General features: G+C 38.1%; 1 protein-coding gene across 2 annotated transcripts in view; it reads right to left on the reverse strand.

Annotated features, from left to right (window-relative positions):
• Positions 1–505: 505 nt before the first annotated feature.
• The window catches only part of exoc6b (exocyst complex component 6B), a 98,844-nt gene continuing 81,115 nt past the window's right edge, over positions 506–18,234 (reverse strand). For both annotated transcript variants that reach the window (XM_082158843.1, XM_082158842.1), the window contains 2 exons: positions 6,586–6,698; positions 506–2,417 (listed from right to left, as the gene is read on the reverse strand). In XM_082158843.1, coding sequence (XP_082014969.1) covers positions 2,291–2,417; positions 6,586–6,698 — 240 coding nt within the window. In that variant the 3' untranslated portion in view covers positions 506–2,290. The remainder of the gene's footprint in view (positions 2,418–6,585; positions 6,699–18,234) is intronic.

Here is an 18,234-nt window from a genome sequence, read left to right on the forward strand (position 1 = left end):
TGAAAAGCTTAAAAATTAGAAATGTTATCTTGGCAACTAAATGAAATAAGAAAATCATATAAAATACAAAAAATACAAATATGTTGAAATGCTAAAATTACTAAAACTGAAATAGATATAAAGCTAAGTAGAGATATAAAAAAACAAATACAATTATAAAACCACATAAAATTACTATATGCTAAAATTACTAAAACTGAAATAGATATAAAGCTAAGTATAATGTATAATATATATATATATATATACAGATAAAAAATACAATTATAAAACCACATAAAATTACTAAAACTAAAAAGACAACTTAAAATATAAAAATAAAAGCTGATTCAAGATATTATTAAATACTATAATGGTCTACTAAAATAACACTGATCTATTGGCAAGGCACTCATGTGGAACACACGGGTTCCATGTTGCGACCATGTCACATGTTTCCATTCTGCAATTCCGCTATTTTGTGCCAACTGATGTGCAGATGCAAAATAAAAGTACACAGCCTCGATTTATTACATATTTGTTGGCATTTGCAGAATTTATTAGTATTGTAGTATTCATTAGTGGTTTAATATAACAATCTGTACAGTGCATCTCTCTCTCTATATATGTTGTCTATAATCAGAGCTGTCTGCAAAGGCTGAATGTTCTCATGCACGCTCACTCTCATACACCAATGCACATCCATTCCCTGGTCACACGTCCAAGGCCAGGTGCTGTGCGGAAAACACATGAATCATAAATTGGCATGGAAAAAAAGTCAAAGCACAGAAAACTGCTTATTGTGCTTGTTCTGTCCCTAAAACTAAAGAATTCCCTTTATAGTTTAATAATTTTGCACCTACTGTAAGGGACAGGCTTCAAACATACATCTTTTGTGCCAGTAAAAATAAAAATGAAAGAAAAAGAAAAATCCCGTTAAACAAAAACAAACAAAACAATCCCTCAGTTCAATTTGAAGAGAGAATATAATATTGCACCCTCATTCCTATCAGGGAAAATATAAAAGTTATGGCAAGACGTCACCGTTTAAATACAAAGAGCCATTTAATATTAGTTTTAATGTACAGCGGTGTACAAATTCCGGACCGTTTAAATGTGCTGACATTAGCCTGCTCTTGTATAATGTCTTTATCTCTAAGACATTATAGTAGGTTCCAGGCCTTACACATCTTCAGTCAGTTCTCGCATTGAATGTTATATTTGCAATCAATGAATACAAGACACTTAAGCCTCTATTCTGCACATTGGAAGTCCAATCAAAAACAACTTAACCTTAATCTGGTCATTTTTGTGACAATAGTAAACTAATCGTTTCCAAAGCTGCCACACAACTGTCATTCTTTATGGTATTAAAATATAATCTACGTCTTGGCTGTAACAGACTAAAGCTGGAGTATGTCTAGTATACAATTACTATGCATTAAATATTTAACAAGGGCAGTAACTGGATTCCCTGTATTGAGAACGCCGGGGGAAAAAAAATCCCTCATTATGATCTGCACTCACATGAACCCTTGACCCATCTGTGAGAATATTAATTTATCTTCTCACAGATATTAAAGGGATAGTTCACCCAAAATGAAAATTCTGCCATCAATAATTCACCATCATGCTGTTCCAAACCTGTGTGACTTTTTCTTCTGCAGAACACAACAGAAAATATTTTGAAGATGGTTGGTAAACAAACAGTTTTGATTCCCATGGGGGGAAAGATACTGAGACATTTCTCAAAGTATCTTCTTTTGTGTTCCACAGAAGAAAGTAAGTCATACAGGTTTGTAACATAATAATGACATACATTTCATTTATGGGTGGACTATCCCTTGACAAATTATGACAGCAATATTCAAGCATAGTTTGTGGTCCAATTTAAGTAATATCCACACTACAGTGCAACTGTAGTTGTCAAATTCAAAAATAAGATAAATAATACTTTAGAACTGTTGTAAAGGCAATTCAAATTGTGAGACAGGAAGTTAGTGTGACAAAAGAACAATACAAGAGAATAAAACACAACAAAAACCAGTTTTAAAGAACAAAATGTGATTTGGTGTCCTTTATGTGTTCAGTTAGTACACAGGAAGACATGGACACCATATCACACAGGCACGGGATGGTTTAGCAGGTGCACCTTTCAGAGAGGAGCATTAATGTGTGTATGTGTCAGTCCAAGTGTCTTTGTGTTAAAAGAACAATATACCCAACTAATGTAGATGTGCAAGCGTAGTCTACACGCTCTGATGGTGGCAAATCTTCAGGACGTGGGCCGTCTGCTGATGCGTTGGCTTTCTCAGGCTTGGTTGGTGGCGATGAGATTTTTCAGCTGTTTGACAACAGTGTCTATAAGCTTCTGCTTGTCCCGTTCGTTTTTACGGAACTGAGCGAACATGTTGTTCTTGCGGCTGGTGTCCTTCATCCTGCACACAATGAATGAAGCATATCAGATCATTAGATTACAAAAAAAGAAAAAAGGAAGATGCAAAAGATTGGGTTTTTTCACTTTGATAGTTAAGACTTTCATGTACTGTATCCTCAGTGTGAAATGCTCATAAATGAGAACAAATAGAGTACAGAGTATATAAAAGTAGAATACAGAGAATGAAAGAGTAGGATGACTTCACTAAAACATAACCTTTCCAAATTCGTCACTCATATGAAAACTAGCCAAGGAATATGATGAGCAGGGTGGCCACTTAAACTCAAATGTAATGTTGGTCACAGGGTGCTGTACCACTAAAGAGCTGAAGGAAGGGCACAGACTTAAACTGAGACTACCATTGTGTGGTCAAGAAAGACATTCCACATGGTGCTTCCATGCAGGAACCTTGGAGCAGACTTGCATGGAGGTTCTAATGATCCTGCTCACTTTCCTGCCGCTTGTGCCAAACGCTCATTCTCAGTAGCCTGGAGATCACTGAGCCAATGCATGCACATTCCTCTCATTCGCAACCAGCCAAACCGTGGCAGAGCTAGGCACCAGAGTTTGACAAAATACTGAAGTGACCCATCATCATTAAGGCATTGAAAAAAACACATTCTTTTATTCTGCATAGTCTGTAGTCCTCCGCTTTTAAAGAAGGCATTTCATGAAAAACAGGATTTTCCTTGCTCGTTTGATACTGAAAAACAAAACAGCAAATCATCAATGAAAACAAAAATGTAAACAGACATAATTTACACTACTGTTCAAAATATTTTTTTTATGCTTTTAAAAGCTGTGTTCACACTAATGCACAGATCTCTTTTAATTTAATGCATCCTTGCTGAATAAAATGTGTTTCTTAAAAAAATATCCTACATTTTTGAATGGTAGTGTACATATGGAAGTTTAAAAGGTACATTGGCAAAAACAGCCTGTTTAGGGTTAGACAGTGGGTAGAAAATGGCAAAACTAAACTTTGTTGAAAAACAAACAAACATTTAATTAAAATGTACAGACCTTTCAAACACAATGCAGGTTACAAATATTGTGAAAGAGTCACTCTGTTCAATTTCATGATCACCACCAGCCACAAATCCAATCGTTCTTTTTCTATCAACTCATCCTGAAAGTCTTATTCACTAAATGTTATTAGGCGAGATAGCCATCACCACGGACACATATCCATATTGCCATAGTGTGCATCACTGCTTTTTTACAGAGTGATTACCTGTGATTACCATGGTGATAAGAAACATCACCGCCTAGTGAGGAATGCTTGCTTTGTTGAGCATGAGAGTTTGTGACTCGCTTCTGGAGTTCAACAAACAAGTGGAGATGGAGGCAGACAGAGTATTAGAGAAGTGATTCTCAACTGGTTTTGCTTCAGGCAAGGATTTTACACTGGAGATTAGCTATCGACCTGACCGAAAAGCAAAATTGTTTATTGTAAACTAAAATGATTAAAACGACAGACTGTTCTCGGGTGCCGATAACTCATTGCACAGAACATTGTCGTTGGCACAAACCATGTTTATTCTAACTGCAACTGAACCCTTATTTTCTTCTACCTTATATAATTTTGCTCCATGTTTTTGGCGATGAGGGCACTGGCCTAATGTGGATAGCTGCTGTGGAGAACTAGAATTTTTGAAATTGACATTCACAACAGTCTATTAATTTTCATATTTAAAAATGTAGTAAAATAAATACATTTTTAAATTGCATTTTTATTAAGCATTTACAAAACCATATCCAGGTAGAAACCATATTTGTGTCGCTCTAAACTTAAAGTGCTTTTTTTTAAGCATTTTTCTTCCCTGCTGTCTATGACCCCATCAGAACAGCTTGTAGCACATTTCTGTGTCATAACCAGTGCTCGAAGTGGGCCGGTACATACTGGTACGCAGTACAGGCACTTCTATATTTTAAGCTATAGCGTACCCTCACTTGCATATGCCCTTCTCACATGTTGCCGTTACCAGGTTCCACTGTAATTTTTTCGCTGCGTTCACTCATCACACTATTGTTTTCCTCCAAGCGAAAACAGAACGTGAAGACACTACACAATTAAATGTTTTTATTAAAACGTATTATTGTGGATGTGGCATTAGATTAACATAATGCACACAAATGATTAAAGACACAATCACACTGTGAAAATGATTTGTTGGTTCAACGTAAAGTAGCCTTACCTGGTTGCCTAAAGATTTTGAGTTCATTTAAACAAAAACATTTTAGTTGATACAAAGAAAGAGATTAGTTTATTCAACAGAAACTGTAACAATTATGTAATCTGAAAAATGTTTATGAACCTAAGATGATTTGACTAAAGATTTGTGAAAAATCATAATTTTGTTTACAGTGCAGTGGCAAATAGCACTTGGTCAATGCACTGATTTAAAATGCTTATTAGAGAAACATCATGTAGATATTTCGTTGTACTAAATAATGACCCAGCAGCTGATTGTGATATTTATAGCCTTAGAGTAAAGGGATTTGTGGTTTTTGATGTCGCTTTGAATTATAGAATTGGCAAATTGCAGATTAAACATATTGCCAATCTAGACAATTAACCTAATATAAGATTTGTCTATATTCTAAACTAATATTAATGAATGAGACAATATATTTAATGTTTTTTATTAACAACTACCCACACCCAACTGAGTTTAGTGCATTTCTATTTTATATTTTTCCTCTTCTGGATGTACAAAAATGGGACATTTAACCAGTAAAATATATTGCCCATCCCTGCAATGAGGTGATACACAATCACATCACTGCTTCCCTGACTTCACTTCCTCAGTTCAGATGCTCCCTCCACTTACAAACAATCATGATTTTATTGGATGAGGTTTTTTAAACAAACTAAAACTCACATTCTTATATTTAATCTTCATTTCCCCTCTCTAAGTAACTAAAAAGCCTTTTCTTTTTAAGTACACTCCAATTTTTCTCTTCAGCGAACAGGTTGTGCTCTGATTCCACACACTGATTCCACACACACAGACACAGACACAGATAGACACACACACACAGTATTCGTGCTTAGTAGTGTGCTAACTCTGGCCAGGCTAAATAATACAGATCACTTTCACTGAGAAAGAGGGGCAAGAGGGTAAGGCTGAGGTAAGTGCAGCTCAAATAGGATCAGGCGGATACGTACGTGTGTGTGTGTGTGTGTGTGTGTGTGTGTGTGTGTGTGTGTGTGTGTGTGTGTGTGTGTGTGTGTGTAATGCCAATCCACTGCTGTTTTATATCACAGATACAAGAGGACAGACAGAGGAGGGAAGGAGGGAGGGAAAGAAACCAAGAGCGACAGAAGAAAGCTAAAGTGATCGAGGTCACAAGTCTAGCAAACATACACACACACACACAACATTGAGGAATGCATACGTTCTGCAAACATGGACTGAGTTTTAATAAACAGCATGCAAACACTAACATTGACACTCTTTCTTGTACATAACGTACAGCAAAATCATGAAGTGTACCAAACCCTGCAAGCATACACTGATTACACACTGATCATGTGAGTGATTATAAAAAACTTGTAAGAAATGTCCAGGTCGTATTTTACACAAAAAAATTTAAAGAAATAAAACAAAACAAAACAAAACAAAACAAAACAAAACATATATAATGTATTACTATTATTGTTGTGTGTGTGTGGTTCAGGTATTCCCTACGTTATGGGGAAAACTGCCCTCACAAAGATGGCAATATCTGAAGTCCTTGTGGGCAAATTTTTTGGTCCCCATGAGGAAAACGTGTCCAAGTGAAATTCTTGGGTAAGTCATGGGTAGGTTTAGGGTTTGGGGACAGAATATAATGTACAGTTTATACAGTATAAATCATTATGTCTCTGCAATGTTCCCACAAAACACGAAAACCCATTTATTTTCTTTATGTAAAATATTGTTTCCTATTCTTATTTTGGGAGGTAAAATATAACCTGGAAATTTCATGAAAATCACCAATGTAAGGGCACATCAACAAAATGCAGAATACTTACGATCGAGAAATCCTACTCATGAGTAACACATAAGATAATGAGAGAAAGAGAAAAAAACCTGTTTGCATCTGATCAGATGTCTTAAAGTAAGTGCATGTGGTTTGATGAACGAGAGATGAGAGGAGAAAGAGATCAGTGTGAGACTCACTTCTCTAGGAGGGCTAGAGCCGTGTGAGGATTGACTCGCAGGTACTTGCAGGTGGGTCGGCCGTAGTCAGCCAGATACGTGGACCAGTCCCACTGAGTGAAGAGATCCAGTAACTAAAACCAGGATGGTGGTGGTGCGGGAAAGACAAGACAAAGAGAGATCATTAAAGTTCATTAAACACCATCACTGGCCCTTGTTAGATCAGGCCAGTTCACTTCTCCCAATGTTACATAAGTGAGCAGGGCCTCTTAAATGAGATTATAGAGGAGACACAGGGGAAAGCAACATGACAAAGCAGGGGATTAGAGGAGAATGGAGAGAGGTTAAAGAGAGAACAGCCATTTACACTCTTTCACCCTGAATGCAGGGCTCTTTCTGACCCGGACCTGACCCGATAATGGGCCGGTAATGACCCGTGATTGACCCGGCCAGCTACTGACCTTGCTGGAGCCTGGCCAAAAATGCACCCCTCAGCACTGGCTCAATAAACAACAGAGCGCATTCCTCCCTCCCAAACAAACCCACTCGCACAAACACACACACATTTAGACGCAGATTCAGTGCTGGGAATGCAAACAAACACAATCAAACATGTCATCAGAACTTGCCAACAGAAAAAAAAAAAGCAAATGAATACACAACAACCTCTGTATTCAACCATAAACACACATAAAGGACACATGAGCATCCAGGAAAGCAAGAAATGTCTTTAAGTATGTTAAATGCACTGTTATTGAGCTACAGCAGGTTTTTATGAAGTCGAGCTACAGTCTTAATCTGTCTTTCCAAACAAGTATACAATGAATATTTATTAAATATATGTCAGATATGTGCACATGTGCAAATAAGTGCACAAAGCTGATGAAGTTTTGATTGAAGTGTATACATGCTGGATGAAGCCACGCTATAAATGCATTATCAAGTTCTGCTAAGGTGTCGGGCAAAATTTCAACGGCAAAAAAGGACCACTGTCTATTGTCAATAGTATAGCGGTATATAAAGCACAATTCATTCAGAACTATCTTTCAAACCAAACAACTTTCTGTTGGGTCAATCTGAGTGACCAACTTGAACCCATAGCGCAACCTGCATGGAGAATTCATGATTGTGTGGATTACTATTGAAGTGACTGAATTTCGCCAGCAAAAATTCGGTGAACAACAGTAAATGTGACCGCAGCTTTATTTCGACTTTTCAAAAAAAAGAAGAAAAGACCAGCAGTCAGACTAAAGCATTTACGTGAGCAGGTATTGTTTTAGTCCAACTGAAATCAAAATGTTAATAAACAACAAATTCAACCACCTGTATTTTCAAACAAAACTTCTCATGAAACAATGCGCAACACACACCCTGTGCGATGGCAGATAAGCACCTGCGTGAGATAAGTGATTTCTGGATTTGCATACATATCTTGTTTTTTCCTTTCTCTTCTCTTCTTCCCGCTAGCATGGTCTATACAGACCCACCGAGGAGAGGAGAGGAGAGGAGAGGAGAGGAGAGGAGAGGAGAGGAGAGGAGAGGAGAGGAGAGGAGAGGAGAGGAGAGGAGAGGAGAGGAGAGGAGAGGAGAGGAGAGGAGAGGAGAGGAGAGGAGAGGAGAGGAGAGGAGAGGAGAGGAGAGGAGAGGAGAGAAAAATAGGCCAGGTTTTGCCGCTGTCATTTGTAATCTGAATGCACTTGCATTCCACATAGCACTAGCTAGTGTGTCAAACTCGTCCATGACCTGGGTTTCACCTTTCCGCTCTGCCTCTCCGCTCCGCCTTCACCTCCCAATGAACTTCCACTCGGTCTCTCTCTTTGACCTCGGCGTGACCCCCGACAGTGTTATCGGCCCCTTTCTGAACAAACAGAGGGCCATGCTAGAGAGGAGCTGGGGCATGGGGGCGTGCGGGCGCTGGATTATCACTTCCTCTCATTCTTCTAAAAGAAAGAATGATGGAGAGAAAGGGAGCAAAAAAAGAAAACATGACGTTGCACATTGATGTGTTGCTCTCGTTTCCCTCACAGCCTCAGCGTCACCCCTCGTTCACACTATCTCTCTCCTCTCTGGGCCGTTTGGATAAGGGCTTATAACAGTTATTCCGACCGTCGTACTTGTTTGTTTGGAACATAGCAGGAATAACTTTTCTCGTTAATAGCCTGGGGGTGTTGGGAATTGACTGCCGTGTTATTCTTTTCTCCCCTTAGACTTGTTGCACTTTCTGGCAGTGTTCTGGAAAAACAAGGTTTGATTTGCCACTTTACTCGTGCAATAAATCTAAAAATGCTCTGGTGGGGAGTTTCTTATGTAATGATCTAGTTACCTATGCCCTAGTAACCTAGTAGCCATCTACAAACGGCTTGTGAATAACCAGCCTTTAGAGTATAATCATTCATTATGACTTCATGAAGTCGATGCGAATGAGCTGCTATGTAAATCTAAGATGAAAGGATAACGTTCTTAACCTCTAAGTCAGTTAGTTTTGTGTTCTCTAGTCACTAATGCTGAATTGTTTTTTTTTTCTCTTTGTGCCATCACTGCCACTATTAATTCATCCATGCCTTCTCCTCGCACTCCTTTTCTCGTTAGTTCTCCTCTCACCTCTGGCTGCCCTCTGGCTCTCAGTGTTGTTTAGTGCGTTCTGGAACTATCAGCCCCAGAGGCTCATGCAGGCCAAAGTCAGTTGAGCTTAAGCCTGAATAATGATAACATTGATAATAACCAGCATAAAAAAGAGAGATCAGCCTAGTAAAGAAAGAAATAACAACAACCCCACTTTGCTAAAACAAACTAGTAGGGAGGAAGAGAGAAAATGAGGCCAAAGTATCTATAGTTAAATATACAGATTGCCTGGCCTATATTCAAAAATGCCTATGCAGTTATCTGGTAGAGTACAGCTTCGGGTTGCATGTTAATAAAAATGTATTCTAAACATGGGATGAGTCACAATGGGCTGGTATGTGAATTGTGATTTGAACCGCAGCAAATATGGTTCAAGTGACCGGTCATAAATGTGAACGACGAGCAAATCCTATACAGATACAGATACAGATACAGCAGCAGTAAAACTCCGCTGGGAAGAGCAAATATGAACATGAGATATCCAGAACACCTTTAAGTGTACCAATGTTTTCTCTGATGAAGTCAGTAAAAAGAGCAACAAGTGTTCAGTTTTAAGGGATAGTTGGCTAAAAAAAGAAAACAACAGAAAAGTCTGTCATCATTACTCAACCTTTTGTTGTTCAGACCGATAAGACTTTTGATCATCTTTGAAACACACACACACAAAAACCTTTTTTATTTGTGTTTCAAAGATGAACAAAAGACTTTGGAATGACGTCATGAGACTGAGTACATAATGACAATTTTACATTTTCAAGGTGATCGATTAAACATTCAAAAGGTTTGGATCAGAGCAGATTTGTTGGGTATATGGTTAATACAAATACTGGTGAAAAATCAGATGGTGGGCTGCAAACTTTATGGAATGACTAACAATTATGATCCCCAATCATCCTGTCCACCCCTAGTCAATCAAGCGGGCGGTTTTGAACTCAACTCTTAAGGTGCCTAGTTAACATGCATTCTGATCCTCATACCATCACCGCTTATGATTATTTCTAGAAGTTTCTGTGAGAAATCTGTTAACGTTAATGAGAAAAGGCAGGTCTTATCTTGACATTAACCTGCACATGTACCAACAGAGAGGTCTGAATACAAAACACTTAGCTCAGCTATCCATGGCTCTGGATCATGTGAATGTAGAGAGAAGAGCGGAAAGAAAAAGAGGGATGGAGGAGCAACTAAAACATCATTCAACATCAGACGGTCAAAGTCCACTGGGAGGAAAATGATAAGTAGTATCTGAGTACTGAAAAAAGGAAAAGTGGCTCCCTGTTTCTCAAGCCATATTTCAGTCCACATAGCAGTAGCACACAAGGTCAGAGGTTATCCATAGAGGTTATCCTGGCTTAGACTTCATCTATGCTAAAGTGTCCAGCAAACAGTAAACATGAGACACTCAAACACAAATCTCAGTCTATGCAAACAAACATGCTCTTAACTGCAGGGAAACGACATGTCAATCAGAAAAGATTAACAATGTTGAATGTTTGCTTTCTCTGTCTGTGAAAAAAACACTTGTGCTGGGAATGACAGCAACTGTCAATCAAAACAAGATAAAGTGGAGAAGAGGAATAAGAGACAAGAAAGACAAAAAGAAAATAAAGGGGTCCATAATGGAAAAAAGATGACGTGGAGGAGGAAGAGAAAAATGATGGAGAGGGAAAAGAAGAGGAGGCAGCAGGGGGAGAGCAGGAGAAGAAGACACTCCCTCCTCTTCTCCTGCTCTACCTTTGCTGCCTCAGAATGTTGTGCCGGTCTCAAATGAGTCAAAACGAGGGAATAAAAATAAAGGAAGGAAAAACATGTTCAGCACCTTACAATAACTCATCTTTAGTTAATACAGGTATATAGCTAACAATGACAGAAAAAACTTTTATAGCATTTATTAACCTAGGCCAATATTAAAGTTGCAATGTAACAGAAGTAGCAACGGATATTTTATTCCTTTTGTGACGTTCGCACAAGATATCGAAAAGAAAAAAAGTACAGGGTGGGGAATTTTGTATGTGAATTGAACTTTCAGTTGACTGTAAGAAAGGGGTGGGGTATGAGCTGACTAAATGATCGGATAAGTCAAGCATGTCACCAGAGAGAAGTTTGTTGTTTCACTGGAAGATCAAGTTATGGCATTTGGATAAAAAATTACTAGGTATTAGTCATTGTTATTTTATGTCTAATGCATTAACTAATGCTAACAAATGAATAAGAATCAGAACAAGCTTAATTGCCAAGTATGTACCTTTCAGTACACATGAGGAATTTGTCTTGGTGACAGAAGCTTCCACAGCACAGAAAAAATTACCGCAACAAGAAAAAGATAATAAAAATATATAAAAATATAAAAATACACAATATACAAAATCAACAAACAATATATGTGTATGTACAGTGAACAATAGACAATATGTGTATGAAATCTTAAGTGTTACAGAGACATGCAAGAAACAATCCTAACACAATTTTGAAGGAATAAATCAATAAAAAAAAAAACTCAAAAGATATTTTGAAGAACATCTCAGTTTTGACGGTGAATAAATGATGATAGAATTTTAATTTCTGGATGAATTATTATGAATTTTGCTGCTATATTATTATGTTAACAAAATAAATGGCAGAGACATAAGTCTTTAAACAGAGTGTACCAAAAAGAGGCAGTAATGACCTGTACCCATCAGAGTACTCCAGAGTGAGTAGGATATAGTGATCCTCTCGTTCAAATAGAATTCACCCAGCACTGAACTCTGAACAGAGTAAAATCAGAGTGAGTGTAAAAATGAACAATGACCACTTACCATTGGTCTGCTCTGCTAGGATGCTGTGCTCCCTTCTGCTGGTGGGTCTGTGCCACAACTGAGTGGCTCTTTTAATTACATTAGTAGAAGCAGAGACCTAAATGATTAAGACTGGCCAGAATTCTCAAGAGGGCTTCAGAGGATCTCAGCAGAGCAGAAGCTCCAGTCCGAAGTATTCTGACAGCCGTAACTTGATTAAAAAGGGTACAAACATTGCTGTAACAGGCCGCAGGACAGAGTTCATGAGATTAATTTTCCACCTTTTCAACTCAATGACAATACTTAATTGATACAGAGATTCTCTTGCTGGGTGTGTATAGTACAAGTCACTACAGGACACTGCTAATCTCTAACTGCAAAGTGAACATTTACTGAGGGAACTCGAAGCATGTCGGAAAAGCATGAGGGAGGTTGGGGTCAGAGGGTGGTCAAGATGGAGATGGTTGCGGTGGCCGATACACCGCCTCTAAGCTGAACCCCTCTCAGGTCATTGTTCTGTTATCAGCCCTGTTCGCTCCGTTTGCAAGCCACATCAGGGACAAGCAAAAACAGCCCTCTTCCTGAGGCCACAACGTCTAAGGAGCTATAGTCTGGGGAAGACTTGGCCTCAAACTTACCTTCCTGTCCTCTTCAGACAAGGAAGAGTTATCTCTGGGGTTATGGTGTGGTGAAGCGGTCATTGAGACCTGAGGAAAGTGGCTAAATCCAACAGAACGCAAAACTGTCCCATTTCTGAAACATTTAAAGATTTCAGAAGTAAACCTTATTAAAACCTGGTTCACTGAAATCTCAGATGACAGAAAAATCAGATGACAAAGACAAACTGTGACTGAAGTATTATAAAAAGTTAACCAAAAGTATACAAATTATTTTAAAAGATCATGAAATAAATAATAAGTCTTTGGGTCACAGAACAGATGATTTGGCACGTCCCTCTGTATACTTTCTGTGACCTTCTGGTTGACTTGTTTTGACACCTATTTTAATAGTTACGACTGTAATTAATGGACGTTTGACCGTTTACGTTAGCCTAGGGGAAGAGGTGGCCTCACTTTCAACTTCCTGTCCATTCAGAAAAGAGAGTTATTGCCAGGTCAATATGACAACAAAACAGTCACAAGCCATTTCAGTCCAATCCAGAAGAGATCAACTAAGAATGAGTGGTAACAAATAAATTAGCAGTATTTATTTGCGAACAGTAACATTTTGCATTTGGAGGATGAGCTCATTTTCACTGTCCATTTCTCCACACAACCCATTTTAAAGGAGTTGCTGGTGGTAATTAATAACTGTTAGACTGAAGAACTTGGCACTGGCCTGGGGAAGACATGACCTCTCTTTTACCTTCCTGTCTATTCCGACAAGGTTAGTTATTGCTTGGGAAGAAGTGTGACAGAATGGTCAGAGCTAAGCCAGTAGCAAACATCTAAAAGAGTCTGCAATGTGCAAAGAGAGCTAAAAGGAACACAGAACAGAAAAAATATGACATTGAAATATTTACTAGAGAAGGTTTTCACATTTTTAAAAACATGTGGTCAGAATTATGTTCTATGCTTGATCTAAGCATGTTATCTAATTACTCATATAGACAACAGTTATTCAGAGGAAAATATCAAAAGAAAATTATAAAGTAGTACACAATAGATTTGGGCCTTCATTACACTGTAAAAAAAAATTACATCCCCAAGTCAAAAATTTCTAGTGACTGATAACATCTACATTTTTCAATTAGTCTGACGTATTATTTCTCATTGAGCCAATGTTAACAGACTATTGCAACAAGAATTGCACTTGGGCCAATTGAAAAATTTAGATGTGACCAGTCACTAGAAAATTTTGACTTGGAGAGGTTAGAAATTTTTGACAGTGTATGTAACAGGCCACAATGAAGCACTAAAGTATATATGTACATAAACTCATAACTTATATGTATATGTACGATTTTGGGGGTCAATACTTAAAAAAAAAAAATCACTTTTATTCAGCAAATGTGCATTAAATTGATAAAAAGTGGCAAAGTACTGTTTACATATTTTATTTTATTTTTACAAAAGATTTACATTTGAATAGCTGTTCTTTTGAACTTTCTATTCATCAAATAATCCTGAAAAAATGTATTACGGTTTCCAAAAAAGTTAAGCAGCACAACTGTTTGCAACATTGATAATAATAAGAAATATTTCTTGAGGACCAAATTAACACATGCAGCCTTAGTGAGAATAAGAGACTTTCAAAAACACTTTCAAAAAAGCCCTCAAACAGTGCAGTTCTTCATCAGGAATTGTGCTGCATACATATACATATATTTTCCCTATGGAGAAAATATGGGATTTTTACTTCCGGAAAATGAATGTTGCGCTCTATTCCTAAATGTGGTAAAAAGATGATGAAATGAAGTGGAATATTCAAATATGAAAGTGAAATTCAACACAGCTTTATTAACAACATAACACACAGTGTCTTTTGTCAAAGCAGTTTCCAGCATCATATTTATGCCAAGTGTGTCTCATTGTTCATATTTATAAGAAAAGAGCCTTTTTACGGCTTACAGGATATGGACAAATCAAAACTACTCTTACAGCTGCTGTAGGAAAAAGAAGATGGAATGTGGATCTGTGTGCGCGTGTGTGGTGACAGACAATAAACCAGCATTACAGAACTCCTACCCCTTTCACAGGGCATGAATAAGGATATAATCTGATAAAAGTTTTTTTGGTGATGCCGTGATGCTGTCTCTATGGACGTGAACTCTGATAGCCCTCATGATCAAGGTCAAAGAGAGGCTACAGACTGAATACTGCTCACTCATGATCACCACAGCATAAAGACAAACAGATAAACAGCTGCCAAAGAAAGTGAAAGAGAGAGAGAGAGAGAAACAAACAAAACAAAATTAAACTTAGGGTCAGGTTGGTGCTTGTTATCCCAGTGGAATTTACCAAATCCTATTTAACTTACTAAATGACAAACAAATTGACATTTGTAAATGGTCTACAACACATTGTGCTTTCCGGTAAAAAGGTGATGAGGGTTGAGATGGAGGTTGCTAAAGAGGCAAGACCGGTAAATCAACCTTTCTGTCAAGCCTTTAAGTAGAAATTCACAGAGGGAGGAGGAGAATGAGAAAATAAGCTAAGGAAAATAGAGAAAAAAGAAACAGGGGGTGGGAAGAGAGGAAAAAAAGGAGTAAAAGGGAAAATAATACCAGTCTCTTTTCTGTACCCCCGTTACCCAGGCTCTCCCGTGAGGGCATAGCCCCTGGCGCGGGGCTGATCTAAAATGGTACATGGTAAGCGGCTCAGACTTTGGATCCTGCCTGACTCCCTGACTGGACCAAAGCCAAGGTTACCAGAGGGTCAGCTCCCCCTCTCTCTGTCCCGATTCCAGCATGTATAACATGCATAACACAGAGACTTGCTGCTTTACCATACAAACCCTCCTCGACCTGCCAATCCTAACTGAGCCCGTGAGAGACGGAGAGGGAAAAAGAGCGAGACAGATAGCACGTCAGGCTTATCGTCCGCTGGCTCCGAGGGAATGCAAGCAGGGTCGCCCGGAGGCCACTTGACTGGCCCACCCCCTACTCGCTCACTCTCCCTCTCCCTTGGACGGAAAGACAGGCTGGAGAAAGTGATTACACCTGGTCTAGTTCTGGCTGTTAACTAGAGGAAGGTCAGCCAGCGTGCGCCAGGGCCAGAATGAGTTCACTGTCCAAAACGTCACATTCATGTATCTTCCCACTCGCTCCCCCATTCTCTTTCCTCATCACTTAAAGGAACACTCCACCGTTTTTTGAAATAGGGCTTATTCACCTTCTTTCCTACATTTAGATAGGTGGGCAAATGCATTTTTGTCTCAGTGCATGCATTGTTTTAGTTTGACAGGGTCGGCGCTAGCTTAGCTTAGCAGAATGAATGGAATCCTTTGTTGCCAGCTAGCATGTCCTGAGTAAAAGTGATATAAAATTTTTTAAAAACCCACCTAATTACTTCTTGTGGCCTGCGTATTCACAACAAGTACAAATAGCGATGCAGATTAACACTAGGCGATTTCCTATGCAGATATTGACTTGGGACTATATTAGGGGGAAGCACAGGTGAAGCACTGCTACTTGGGCACAGAGATATCACGCCCAAGTAGCAGTGCTTCGCCTGTGCTTCCCCTTAATATAGTCCTTAATATATAAGTCAATATCTGCCTAGGAAATCGCCTAGTGTTAATCTGCATCACTATTTGTACTTGTTGTGAATACGCAGGCCACAAGAAGTAATTAGGTGGGTTTTTAAAAAATTTTATATCACTTTTACTCAGGACATGCTAGCTGGCAACAAAGGATTCCATTCATTGTGCTAAGCTAAGCTAGCGCCGACCCTGTCAAACTAAAACAATGCATGCACTGAGACAAAAATGCATTTGCCCACCTATCTAAATGTAGGAAAGAAAGTGAATAAACCCTATTTTAAAAAAAAATTTATATCACTTTTACTCAGGACATGCTAGCTGGCAACAAAGGATTCCATTCATTGTGCTAAGCTAAGCTAGCGCCGACCCTGTCAAACTAAAACAATGCATGCACTGAGACAAAAATGCATTTGCCCACCTATCTAAATGTAGGAAAGAAAGTGAATAAGCCCTATTTCAAAAAACGGTGGAGTGTTCCTTTAAGAGTTGTCAGCTGTGTGCTCTACATATTACAATGGCTGAAGTTTGCAGCAAACATGCATAAAAACATTAAAATGACTACGCACGACAATATTGCCGAGTAGTATTAATTATGTATATGAAAGTAGTGTTAAAAAAAGGATGATTCTATGTGCATCTGAACAAACAAAAAAAAGCATTTTCCAGGAGAGCACGGCTTTCATCCTGTAGATCAAATATGCATAAGTGTTCCATCATGGGATGACATTAAAAATGTGTATGTTTCTTGAGAGTTTAATCATGCGCAAGTCGCTTTGGATTAAAGCATCTGTTAAAAAAAAGTGTAAAAAGATCAATTGAAAAAACTAAAGCATAATCTATACACAAAATATATAGTTTTTAAAACTCAATTACTATTATATTCTAAGAAAACCAAATGACAAGCAACTTATTTTAGTGCCTCTAATATACTATGTTGATCAGGGTTGAGTACAATTCAGAAGTTGAGAATTATAAGAAATTTAACACAGGTAATTCATTCTGGGATCAACAATAAAAATAGGGAAAAAATCATCAATAAAAACAAACATACCTGTCTCTTTGTCCTATTACCCTGATATTGTGTTCTCCAATTATTGCCTCCTATACCATCAGATGTCTTATAAATCTATGACAAACCCTTTTTTCTTGGAAGTGTGCAACCTCCAGACCAGCACTGTGACACTACCTAAGAGTATTATTTTTCCTTTGTGTTGCCTCTGTTTCTCTCCCCCAAGTACACAGGTTTTGGTAATCAAAGGCCACACCAGAATGGCAAGCTGTACAAAAATCCACATAACAAGAAAATTAAATAGCGTGACAAGCAGAATATATAAATAAGTTTTTAAACAAAGGAACATAAGGCACAATAACGTTAAATCCATCCAAACTGACTAAAACAGTGTTCCTACAGTGTAAGTTACCAGAACCAAGGGTCAGAACTGAGGGAAAACCACAAATATATGGGTCCCATAAATGACCCCTATATCAGCACACACACAAAAACAAAAACATTCTATTCTACACATTTGAAAAGTGGTGGAGCTCCAGTCCTGCAGCTGGACAACGGGAAGCCCTGTTTTGAACTGGAACGGTTTCCAAGCATTTTAAGAAAAAGTTTAACTTAAAGGGATAGTTCACACAAAAATGGAAATCCTGTCATCATTTACATTTACTATGAAACTAATCCACACGACTCAACTGGTATATGCTTTTGAAGCAACACGATCATTTGGCATGATGAACAGATTGATATTTAAGTCTTTTTTACTCTTAGATTGAATAAAAGCATTGATCAATGCACACAACACAATCAAATATGGCAACAAAAACTTCAACTAATGTCAAATCTCATTGGTTCTTGCACATCACAAGGCCAAACATCTTGACATTTGTGTTGCCATATTTGATTAATTTTTGGTTTTGATTTGAAAGTAAATAAAGGCTTAAATTCTGATTTGTTCATCATAAAAAGTGATCATGTAACTTCAGATACACCAGTTGTATGGATTAATTTCACAGTACCTTGATGTCATGTTTGGACCTTCGAACAAATCTGAATCCTTTTGACTTT

This window comes from Leuciscus leuciscus (assembly GCF_965113295.1).
Source record: "Leuciscus leuciscus genome assembly, chromosome: 2".
Lineage (NCBI taxonomy): Eukaryota > Metazoa > Chordata > Actinopteri > Cypriniformes > Leuciscidae > Leuciscus > Leuciscus leuciscus.